The sequence below is a fragment of the Mycteria americana genome, chromosome 5 (assembly GCF_035582795.1).
Source record: "Mycteria americana isolate JAX WOST 10 ecotype Jacksonville Zoo and Gardens chromosome 5, USCA_MyAme_1.0, whole genome shotgun sequence".
Taxonomy (NCBI): domain Eukaryota; kingdom Metazoa; phylum Chordata; class Aves; order Ciconiiformes; family Ciconiidae; genus Mycteria; species Mycteria americana.
Genome location: NC_134369.1, coordinates 69,915,432 through 69,927,392, shown reverse-complemented (window position 1 = coordinate 69,927,392; position 11,961 = coordinate 69,915,432). Strand labels below are relative to the sequence as shown.

The 11,961-nt window shown below is 47.1% G+C and overlaps 2 protein-coding genes across 6 annotated transcripts in view; one reads left to right on the top strand and one right to left on the bottom strand.

Annotated features, from left to right (window-relative positions):
• Window positions 1–2,434: 2,434 nt before the first annotated feature.
• Window positions 2,435–5,119, bottom strand: LOC142409915 (uncharacterized). Its single transcript, XM_075501672.1, has 3 exons — window positions 4,553–5,119; window positions 3,840–4,036; window positions 2,435–2,587 (listed from the first exon to the last, which is right to left on the bottom strand). The coding sequence occupies exons 1-3, from the start codon at window positions 5,117–5,119 to the stop codon at window positions 2,473–2,475; spliced, it is 879 nt and encodes a 292-aa protein (XP_075357787.1). The 3' UTR covers window positions 2,435–2,472.
• The window catches only part of FBXO34 (F-box protein 34), a 40,646-nt gene continuing 33,526 nt past the window's right edge, over window positions 4,842–11,961 (top strand). For 3 of the 5 annotated variants that reach the window (XM_075503882.1, XM_075503887.1, XM_075503883.1), the window contains exon 1: window positions 4,849–4,982. The gene's annotated coding sequence lies outside the window, so the exon portion shown is untranslated. Of the gene's footprint in view, window positions 4,983–11,961 lie in introns of all 5 variants that reach the window. The other 2 variants (XM_075503888.1, XM_075503884.1) reach the window with 2 other exon arrangements.

Sequence of the window (11,961 nt, the reverse complement as noted above, 5' to 3'; positions counted from 1 at the left end):
TAGTTTAGGAGTGTCTTCCTTCCAACCAAAAATCTTTTTTTTTTTACTGTATACCTGCATCTGAAGGATTCCTTCATGCTGAAACAATACTTGTTTGCTCCTCGGAGCATCTAGACTGGTGCGTTGGCTAATTCCTACTCGTGGATGTTGATACTGAATTTAGGAAGCGTGGCTGCACTACAGCGGGGGCTTTAATCTCACTAGCTCAAATAACAACATCGGCAATAAGCAGCAGCACGCGCTTGAAGGCAGACTGGTAACCCGAGTACCTGACTCAGGTCCTTGGCAGGCTCAGGCTCTGCCGTGCACCTTCGCTGGCTGTTACCTGAGCTAGCCAGGTTAAAGCCAGAGTGGGTTTCCTTAACACGCTGCAGTGACATCTTCCACTAACAGTATCTAGGTCACCGCAAGGGTCTTGATGTATTTGAATAATGCCAGGATTTTAAAGTATTGCGATGTCACTTTAATATAAAACACAGTAATATTTTTTTTTTAGACAAATTCCTGATTGCTGCTGATTTTTTTAAGAGGAATAAACATAATACCATTTAATAAACAAGCAATATGAATATATAAACTCATTATACTGTACAGATATTCTACACGCCTGAAAGATTAACCATGTCATTCTTATGCACTCCTGATGATTTTATGATAATATGCCTACATTTTAGCCACTGAAGCTTTGCGAACCAATTTGAATTTATCTATTTCTTGATGATACAACTCTCATTACCGGATATATTTTGTACCAAGGAGATCATTATGTGGAAATCTGCTAACTTGCTCTTTCTACTCTTCATTCGTTCACATGGGATATTATTCTTCATGAGGGTAATTCTTCCTACTCTTGCATAAATACACCTTACTGAAGTGCAATATGGAGCATGTAGGGAAACCTATCTCCAAATTTAGCCCTGAAATAATTACAATTTCTGAATATAGTTTTGGTGAAAGTTCAGGCAAATGGAGTTATAAAGTTGTAGCCCACATACCTGCCACTGCACAGAGTCAGAGAAAAGCCTCAGTGGGCAAACCGCTGTATGTGGCACCCAGCACAATGCTGCAGAGGGCACGGAGTTGTCCTCCTACCAAATTTCATTGGTAGCCTCTTGATCAAGTGTTGTGCAGCAAAACCATTACGGCGCATTGGCTGTTGTTCCCACTTCTGCGTATGCTTTTCATCTGAAGTGGTCACTAGTTTAAAAACCAGAACAAATTCTGGGAGCAGAAAACAGAAGCTAAATTCTCTCTTACAATAACTAGGAAACACAGGGAAGCCTTCTGCTGCATTTTCTTGCTCTGTTCTTTGGGTTTCATTTTGCACAGTAGCACGTTTTTAACAGGAGTGTTAGATAGCCACCCACCAAACTGTAATGCCTCAGCCTGTAACCGGGGAGGAGGCTATGGTCCAAGCAGGTAGGAGAGAGACACATTTGGACTCTTCTACCAGGATGAGCTTGGAGAGCGTCTTCCCTTTCCTGGGTATTTGCTCTACCACCTAGATCAGCCCATACAACAAATGACATCAAATGCAGCCCACGGTGTTAAAAAGAAATCGGTAACCTCGTTCTGTTCCTTCAAGAGCACTTACAGACTCGTACACGTGAGATGTGTGGGCCCGGGATCCTGAGCTGATGGAAACACCTACACGCTGGCTATGCAAAGCAAGTCTAATATACCCCTTGTTTGATGTTTCCTGCAACCAGGTCTCTGCTCCGCAGGTGGGAGGTTCCACTCGCCCTTGGGAGGTGTCTAACACTCTCCGGGCTATAAATAGAAAGACGAGGTACCCGACTCTGGGTATTATATTGCACTCTGGCAGCCTGATACCTAATAGCTAGATGTTGTAGCACATTTGTAAGCTCCCAGCTTTCACTAGAGCTAGTCTGAAATGCAAACTAGCAATGTTATAATGCAAAGTACAGTTGGAAACAAAGCCTGAGTAGTTTTTATCTCAGCATATCTTTACATCCTCTGTTATTTACGGTGTGTTTACACTGAATGTTCCCTGCTGTTACAGATTTCAGTCAAAAACCTGCGCTAGCACTACAAGTGAAAGGATCCTGCAGCTGGATTCATCCTCCAAGGCCCAAAGCCACATTCTGAAGGAAATCACATTTGTTTCCAAACAGACTCAAACCCTGTTGATTTTCTTCCATGGGGAAGAGGGGAGTGGGAATTAACCCAAGAACAAATGCTGGATTCAACCATAAACCCCTGCCGAGACCGAACTTTTTGTTGTTTCCAGGGACTGTTTGGAGAGGGTTACTTTGGGTGAATTGTACTTTTATCTCCTTTAGCAAAAGCAGATGAAGAAACCGCTTAGTGCGGTGGTATTGGATGATGTTTCAGCAGTGTTAAGTAGGTTTCTAATTGAGTTAGGCTAGGACCATTGCGTTTTCACTTGAAATGAGCATCCTTTTCCCTAGCTTAGACAAGACTTCTAGTATTTTGTTTTTTTATTTTGGCTTAAAACCTGTATGTATTTTCTCTCAGCATGCATCTCCTTTGTGTCTCCATTGCCCAGAAGCAGCACATCTTGTATGGAAGCTGGATGCGACTGCTGGAGTTAAGTGTTTCATGGCTAAAACAAATACAAAGGCGATACGGAACAGCCTGGTTTAGAGAGTACAACAACGCAAAGCTTTGAGGAATATGACAGTTGAATTAAGATGGAAACAATAAAAGAGCTATAATGACTTGGTTAATCCTATGTACTCTGACAGAGTTAAACTTCTCCAAGTCTCCGATAAGATAGGACTGGTTTTCTTTATCTATTGTTTTTTTAATGTTCAAGGCTACAGAAATGCAAAAGTGCCAGATGGCCATGTAAGCTAAACAATGTACAAAATCTTTCTTATATTATCACTAATTGCCCTGGGGGGGCAGGGGGAGAAAGGTTATTTAATCATTAGAAGTCACTTAGCAGCAAATGGCATTTAGCTGTCTTTATCAACTTACAACAAAAGATTGGGTCTGTACCGTTGTGGGGCCTTCTTGTAATATGACAGGGCACATATTTCATTCCCCTTCAAGTCATCTGGCGATATCTTGTGTGTCAGTCTGTGGTACCACGCTAGTAAAAAGGTTTTTTTTCCACGTGCACAAACAAATCACCATGGTCCTATACCAAAATACAGAATTTTCCTCTGGAACGCATGAGGCTACTGTGTCAGCAGCAGCTAAATCCGTTGTTGTTCTGGGGTTTTGTTACGGTCCAGAGGAGAAAGTACTGGAGGCATGAGGAACTGTAGGTTCTGTTTTCCGTCCTGTCACTGATCTGATATTTGACCTTCAGCAACCCATTTTACCTCTATCTTCCCTCTTGTCCTCGCTTTGTCTTTGTATATAGCGGCCGTAGCCAACAGGGACTCCAGAGACTCTGGGAGATTCATCGCAGCCATCTGAGATGCCATGTTAATGTGATCCTGCATCTTGGCTAATTAGCTCTGCCCCTCGTCAGGACTACTGTGGCACAGTGCTGTGCTGACACACTTATACTGCTTTTTAGCTTGAGAACGGTCTCGAGGATCTTCTCACAATATTGCGTTATGCAGAATGAGTAGTGTCTCCACTGCTGCCCTCCTGCAGCTCAGAGAAACCAGGCCTTTTGGGTTTGCCAGCCCTGCTCTCAGCCTGGATCATCTGTGGTCCCCTGCGGGGACCTGCATCCCTCCCCGCTCCCCTCTAAGCAGAAACGAACTGCTGAAATCTTTTGAGGAGCAGGAAGCTCCTTCTTGCAGGAACCCCTTAGGCTCAAGCTACCATCTGGTGCCACCACTCAATTCCCCTGTTCCCAATGCCTTCCCTTTGCATTTCACTCTTGTTCTCAATACCTTGGGTTTTGGAGGACTTCTCTAGTGCCCATCTCTTTCTCCCTGCAGGCTGACGGCTTCGCGGGGACAGCACAGAGAAGATGGCTGGGGCGATGCTTGCGTGACAAACCACTGCCCAGGGGCTGCGCAGCCGTGCCTCCTAGGATACATCTACACCAGGAACAGCAGCTCATGTTTTCCTCTATCGAGGGCAGCATCTGCGCAGAGGATGGCAAAGGGTATTTAGTGATTGTGCCGGGGAGGCAACGTTGGCAAAACAAGCTAGCTGGCAAGGCTGGCACCGTGCTGGTGGGGTTCCAGTACCCTGAAGGACTACCCCTTCACACTCCCAGTAACCTCCCAGCAGCTCTTTTGGCCCTGCAGTCGGGAGTTAAGTAGCTTTTAAAGCCAGAAGGTCTATCAAATGAGTTTCTTTGGCCTCCTGCAGAGGTCTGTGTAGATTTTTAGCCTGTTATCACCATATTCAATCCACTCGTAAGCTGCCGGTGCCAGGCAGCTGGGTGGGAGCTGGCACCCGCGTTGCTTTCAGTGCCACGTTGGTCGCTAAACCTCACAGCAGCCGGCACCCCGGCATTAAGGTCCGAGCCTGGAGACAGCGGGGCGAGCAAGGCTGCGGGGGCCGGACGCCTGCCAGCGCTGGGGACTACGGGGAGGCCTCGACCCTGCCGGTCCCCTGCACCGGGGTCTGCCTTGAAACGTCCCTGGCCTCGAACCTGCTGACCGGGACCCCACGGGCCCGGCCCCGCCTCTGGGGAGACCGCTGAGGCCCTGAGGAGAGCTCCGGGCCCGGGAAGGGCCGCGGCCAGGAGCCCCCGCGGCCCCGAGGAGCGCTCCGAGCCCTGAGGAGACCCGCGAGGCCCCGAGTCGGGCCCCCCGCCTCTGCGCTGCCCGCCCGGCGGTGCCTGGCACGGCGCGGGGGCGGCCGGCGGTGCCGCGGCCCTCCCCGGCGGGCCCGGGCCCGTCCCGCCCCGCCCCGCCCCGGGCGCGGATTGGCGCGGCCGCCGCGGCCCCTCCCGCCGCCGCGGCTGGGCGCAGGGGGATCCGGCCGCGCCGCGCCGAGCGGAGCCCAGCCTGGCGGCTCCGCGCAGCCCGCCGCCGGGACGCCCCCTCCTCCCCGCGGGAGCGCGGCCGGCCCCGCTCCGGGTAGGCTTCTCGCGGCGCGGCGGGGCCGGGACGGGCGGGGGGGAGGCGGCTCTGCTCGGCTCGGCGCCGCGGGCCGGGGCGGGCAGGTGGGCGGCCAGCAGGCCCCGCACGCACCGCCCGCTCTCCCGGCCGGTCATGGCGGCTCCGGGGGCCGCCGAGGGGCCGCTGGCCGCCCGCCGGACGGGGCTGCGCGGCGCCGGGCCCCGCGGAGGGCACCGGGCCTCCTCGCTCCCCCGGCGCGGCGCCTCCCCGCCGCCGGCCGCCCCCTCTCGGGTTTATTTTATTTCATTTTATTTTATTCTGTTTTATTCCCGGTGCTCCCCTCCGCGCCGGCACCCTTCTCCCGTGCCGGGGCACCGCGGTGTCGGAGAGGGCCGCCTCCCTGGGGGGGGGGGTTTACCGCGCTTCCCCCGTTGTGCCCCCTTCCCGGCTCCGCTGGCAGCGCTCCCGTGGCCTTCCCGCCTCCCGGCGGGCCCGGCCCGGCGGGTCTGACAGCGTGAGCCCGCTGCGGTGGTGGCGGTGGGGGAAGGACCGCTCCGGGGGTGCCGGCCCCTCCGCACGGCCCAGGCCGGGCGTGCGGGTCGCGGAGCGGCTCTCCGCCCCGGCGGTTGCATAACGCGGCCGACCCACGCGTGGCTGGGGCGGGGGTCTGGGGGGTGCGGGGGTCGTCCTGGCCCCCCCAGCTTTTTATGGGTGACGGTCTCTTCGTGGGCCTGTGGGCAAGCACGCAGGGTTTTTCTTTAAAAAAACCCAACCAAACAAAAACCCCGTGTATTTTTCCCCAAATTTTGATTTTTCTGAGTGCTGTCACTTCCTGACGGGTTTGGCTGCACGGCTAACCCCGTGCTTCATACATCTATCAGCCTTGCAGAGGAAGGATTGTGAAGCTTGCTAAACATGAACAATGGTCCAAAAATAAAGCTGTAATCATTATTAGATATTGTAGATAATGCTTCTAATAATGTGTTCACGCGGGGATGGTGTAAGAACCTTGGGAAAGGTTAAACGTACAATTACGGTGGAAGTGATTTCTTCTCAAAATTACTTCCTCCAAGGCCTTACTCGAAACAGTAAGCGTAGCTTTTAATTTCTTCAGTAAACCGAGGTTACTGACTTGTGCCGTGCGGCTTCCAGTTGGAAAAAATCTCCTTGTATCAGCCCAAGAAGTGGATCTGACGCTTGTCCTGCGAGGTGCTTTGTACAACGCCCAACAGCAGCGTAGGTCTCTCCGCTCTGCTTTTAAATCACCGGGTTGGATGGGGCTGTAAAGCACTGCCACAGCAGCTTGGGCTTCGTTGCGGGCTGTAAAACCCGCCTGCGAAGCTGTGTAAATACTCAAGTGGTTAACCCTGCTGTGCTGCATGCTATCTTGGCTATGCCGTGGCCCTCAGTATCCAGTTTTGGTAGCTCGAGATATCCAGGCTAGCTTTGAACCGGCTAACGTGCAGCACAGACTCGAGTCGCGAGTCTTAATGAGTGTTTGCGTAGCGCTTCGTGTTTTCTCGGATGAAAGGTTTTACATAATTGGCCATTATAATTGTCTGTCACCCCTAGAGAAGAGCCAAAAAAAAAAAAAAAGCGTGGAGGTAGGCAGTTGTTTTGCAAGTCCAAAGTCTAAACCCGTAAATGCCTGTAGGTTGTTAATGTTGTTACTGCTTAACGTGGAGGCAGCAAAATGACTGACTAAAAAAAAATAAATCTAGTTCTCCTTTTGAGCCGTTTGAACAGCATCATCCGGAGAAGTGACATCCTGCTTATGTTTGAGCTACTTCTTCTCCGGTGCCCAGAAGAATTCCTAATGTGGCTCCAGTTGCACCAGCGTTGCATGGTTTGGGGTTTGGTTTGTTGGTTTTTTTTTTTTTTTGCCCTTGAAATCTTAACTGGAAGCCTTTTACAGTGTTTTGATTCCTTTTTAATAAATGGCTAATCCCTTGCTGCAGGGGATGGGAGTGTTTTGAATGCAGCGGTTTTGGGTCCTGAGGGGAGGGGGAAGGGAGCGCCTTGTATTGCTTTCCAGCAGCCACCCACCTTCCCCAGGCCTGAGTGAAAGAGCCTTATTGACTGGTTTTGAAGGTAACGTTCCCAATTCTCCTCTTACATGCTAAAACCGTAAATTTGCTGTAGCGCAGAGCCTTTGAGGGAAAGAAACGGAATGTCAGGGAGTTCTGGGCTTCATCACGAGCAGCCTGGTAACAAAGGCGGTGTCTGTTAATTGCATCGCGCTTATCAAGATCCCCCCTTCTAATGACAAAGTTCCATTTTAATAGGTGTGAAAAGTTGTGGGATTTGATTTAATACCACTGTCTTAAAATCATCTTGCACGCTCTGTATGACTAAGTTGTCTCTTTCATATTTAATTGGAGAACGAGCAGAGGTTGAGGAGGAAGCTGTGTACATTTCACTTGCACTAAATGCTCTTTAAAATCTTTTCTCCGTGTAGATAAGGATCGTGAAGAAGTGTGAGTGACTTGTCAAGCGCTAAGCTGCAACTGATTTTCTTATAGGCATATAAAACATCTTTATATGTCCCTTAATATCGGAAGCTCGGCTCGTAGCACGCTGCGGATGTGTACCACGGCATTGGTGAGCTCTCCACCGCTTGAAGAGCAGCTACCAGTGAGAACGTGTGTTCGTAGAGACTGGCCTGTAGTTCCCGTGCCAGGAAGGGCTGCGGTTTTAGGGTACAGAGGAGCCAAGGTTGATTTCTGATGCTGTGAAGTTGAATACTCTGTAGTAGACACACGATACTACCTAGGTACTAACTGTCCTTGAGGTTCCAGGTGTCAACACGTTCATCATAACGTGTTATTTTCACTTCTCGCTGCCCTGTAGCATAACAAAACAAGCAATCCAGTATAATCCTCCAACACCGGTTGCTTTATTACTAGCAGATACGGCATATTTTGGTATTCTCGTTGCAGGTTTGATACCTGGTTTCAGAGAAGACAGCAACTTTTCTTGTACCTGGTGGTTGAGTCTGTAAGGAAAACATAGGACTGGTCCTAAGCCTATGATTAAAGATAATGCAGCTTTGGAAGCATGCATCTCTCTCTTGTCCCCAATCGGCTGCTTTTTTTGGCTTTTGTGGGTTATTTGGTCGTGGGATGGATTACTAGATGTTCCTATCCATACATTTAAGCTTTTGAAGGAGATCTTGGTTTAGTGGAAGTTGCTGGTTAGAGATCAACTTCCCAGCTTTGTAGGCTCTGCAGTACGGAGGGTATAGGAATGCTGCTTTGGTATGTGTGGCTGATCAGTTTTTATTTGTACCATATTTTACTGGTTTTGTTTTCTAAGCTATTTTGCTTCCATTAACTTATTAAACTTAGACTCTATTAAAGTCACTGTGACAGACTTTTTTTTAGTGTATGGATGTTGTCCCTTTTTTTTTTTCCACCCCTAAAATATGAATCGGGATAATTGCCCGTAGTGCAGATTCTGGCTGTAGTTGTAGGATTTGTATTTGGAATTTGCATTTGTAGTTGTGGAATTTGTGTTTATTCCCCAAATAACTGTTCTTTTTTTGCCCTGTTGTGGAAAGGGAATATCTGCTGTATCGCTTGCTAATCCTGTTGTTGCAGTCTTATGCCTAGAGTGTAACTGGAGATGTATTTACCACTCTAGGCATGGTGGTTGGTTTTAATCTAGCTATTTTGGGTATCAAAAGCAGAGAAATCACAGCAGGGCTGGCTTTGGTATAGGGTGGGCTTGACTCCCATCAACGGTACTCGCTTGGACAGCTGCTTCGTGATAAAACCTCGGTGTCTGCAGTGTCACTGCAATGGGTATCAGAGGCAGATGGATTAAATATAGCTCAGGTGTGCCTAAACATGTTGTGGTTGCACCTCCGGTTGTAGTACAGAGGTAATAAGAATGTTTACATAGATCACCTTCCTACACGTCGGAGGTTCAACTACCTCTTTTGTAGTGAGTTGCTGCTGGGCAGCCACATGACTACTTAATGCTGTTTTGAGAGTAAAAATACACTACAGAGGGATGCGTAAATGGCTGTTAAGAAAATGTCAGCTTTTTTGAAAAACAAAATTATTCAGAAATGGCTGCCTGATATCTTGGGATGCAGAAAATAGTGTTCTTTTCCATATGATTAAAAAAAAAAAGTATTCCCGCTTTAGAAGCTGCTATGTCTGCAGTTCATGGCGAAGTAATGGCATTTAGGTAGCATGGAGGCTGGATTTCTGCCAGTTAAAATCTTGCTGTCCTAATGTGCCATTCTGTGCAGTGCTTGGGAGCTAATATACGATGATCTTCTGCCTTGCAGCAAAACAGCTAGTGATTAAAAATTCAGCAGATGTTGTGGTTCACTTAACTACTTGTTCTTGCATCATTCAGGTCATATCACACAATTAATGTTGCTAATGTTCGATCTAGCTTTTTTTGTTCTAAGAATGGAAATCATCTGAACTACCATGGGATTTACGGAACTGTCTTGGCATGAACTGGGCTATGCAAAGTAACTTAGTCAGAACTGTTTTCATCCTTCCCCTAATTTGGAGAATCTCCTTTTGATTTCTCAAATATTATTTGTTCATGCCAGACAGGGCTTTCACTTTTTGCAGCTTTTCTCACTTCAAAAATGGAAATGTTTTCTTTTGGTTGCTTTGAGATACATGAGACTCCCTAGTTGAGAAGGGGGGGGGAAGAGCATGATAGGTACAAGTACTTGCTTTCTTACTGAAACTCAGTATTTCATTTGGCCACAGAAATATTTTTGTATGAGAATTCTCATTTTGTTCTAGGCAGGCTTTCTACTGCTTTTAGTGTGTCTACTTTTAATTTGCACAATTTTGATTAGTAGTATTCAATCCAGTGTGTCACGACTTAAATTTGAGTTAAACTTTACTTTCCCCTCCCTATGTTCTTTTAATTACGTAGCTTTTGGTTTCTTTTTGTAGCACACACAGGTTCTGGAAACCTTTTCTGGGCTACTTGGAGCTACAAAGCAATGTTCGTATAGCAAGACTTGCGCCTTGTTTTCACTTCCTTCGCTGCCTTTCTGTTCGGAAGCTGATGTCTGTCCGGCACAAGAAGAAGCCTATCCTCTCTCTTCACGTTGGGTGCAGTAGCTCTGATTTTAGTTGACCTCCCTGAGCTTTCTCAAGACTTATCTGCTGATGCTCGCAGTAGGAGGTTGGATGCTGCTAGGTGGGTGCCCCCTAAACTGGGTGCCTGCATTGGCATACATCTTCATGGATCATGCTGCTATAAGCACGATATAAATACCAAGGTTAACGCAGGCAAGCAACTGAGGAAAGTTGCTGGGTCTTTCAACGTCTTTGAGAGTAACTTGTTATACTGGGGCAGCTCTTGGCTCGAGTGCTTAAGAGAAACTAAATTCAGAATATGGAACGCAGGTGGAGTATGTTGGTCAAGGGCACACGTGCGGTTCAGCCATCGCTCAGTGCGTTGCTGCAGGTAGCCTGAGAATAACAGGGCTTAGGAGAAGGCTGGATCATTCGCAGCATGAAGTGACACATCAGTAACAGGAATGGAAAAGGTGGATTTGTGCGTTACGGTATGTGATATACAATATAGGATGGAGACGCCTGTAAACCAAGTTTTGGAGAAGTAATGGGCACAAACGGGAGACTTTCAGTTTATGCACGTTGTTTGAACTTGCAGTTTGGATGACTTTTTGTGATCTGTCAATTAACACATCAAGAGGATGTCTTTTTAGTCAAGGCAGACATTTTTCTTTGGAAAAACCTGTTTGGGCTGTTAACGCTAATGTACTTTGAGAGAACTGGTTTCAGCTAAATTGTAGGCAGATAGTTAATCCGTTTGAAAAATGAAGTATTAAATATGTAAACCCTCCACCAGCCTCTTCAGTGTCCTGTTTAGAATGATGGAAAAGGAGGATTGAGGTTGGTTTGGGCATATTCCTGATGCCATGTATGCATGTGTCCAATATGCTGTACTTGCAGCATTAATATGCAGGATAATATGTTTAACCTCTGATTGCAAAAAATAACTTCACACGCAGCTAATTCCATCTGCTGGAAAAATAAGAGCGAGGCTAACTTCCTCACTTATTTGGGCCCCGCTTTTTGCTGTGCTAATTACTATGGATGAACTTTGGAAATTTGCATGATTTTTTGGCAAACCTAAGCGGCAGCCATTTAAGTTAGAATTTTATTAACTTTAAATGTCCCTAGCAACTCCTAAGCTACTTCTAGGTCATTTTGTATTTCTGGTGTTTCAAAAGCTTTGATTTAGTAAGCTTCAGTAGTGTGGGGTTTTTTTGCTCCTTGAGATGACTTTATACATATATATAACAGCAGCTTGCTGCCATTTCCAGTAACTTTCAACCTGCAATCTAATGCAACATTCCTTCTGTCATTCAAATAAAAAAAAAGTGTTGAAATTAAATTCTCATAAAACGAATGCTAAAACAGTAAAATTAGAAGCTAGGTTTTGGTTGCTCTTCTGCAGTGTGAGAAGAGCACTTGAAATATTTCAGGTGTAGACGGTTTTCAAAAAGTAACCTTGGGGAAACTGGGGCATGTCAAGTCTGGTCCTAATTCTGCTAAAAACTGGTCTCATGATGTGAATTCTTATATCAAGACTCTTTGGAGCTTAAAATCATCATTGCAGATCGCTATTAAACATTCTCTCTTACTAAAAGGCTGGATTTTGACACATTTTCAGCCTCTCAAGGTGTCTAGCAATGCCTTTTCCACTTGGTTTGCTTTTGTTCGTGTGACCTCCTCCTTTTATTGGTTTTGCTGGTTGGCAGTCGGGGGAGGCGCATAATCTGTAAAATATTAAAATGGTTGGAATTTTATAGTAAAAAAAACCCCAACTCTCCGCTTTATTGGAATGCTGTTATTTACTGTCTAATTTTCTTTTGGATGCAATACACTGGATTAATTTTTAAATTTGAACTGTTCTTTCTGTGTTACGGTCTTAGCCCGCTTTCTGTCTCAGGATCATCAGAAACTTCCTATTTTGCTATGTGCAG

Coding starts and splice junctions, on each gene's coding strand:
- LOC142409915 (XM_075501672.1), bottom strand. CDS start 5,119: ATGACCGGCCGGGAGAGCGGGCGGTGCGTGCGGGGCCTGCTGGCCGCC. Junction 4,037..4,552: donor CGTGGGGTCCCGGTCAGCAG/GTTCGAGGCCAG, acceptor TCCTCTGCGCAG/ATGCTGCCCTCGATAGAGGA. Junction 2,588..3,839: donor GAAGTCCTCCAAAACCCAAG/GTATTGAGAACA, acceptor TATTTGTTTTAG/CCATGAAACACTTAACTCCA.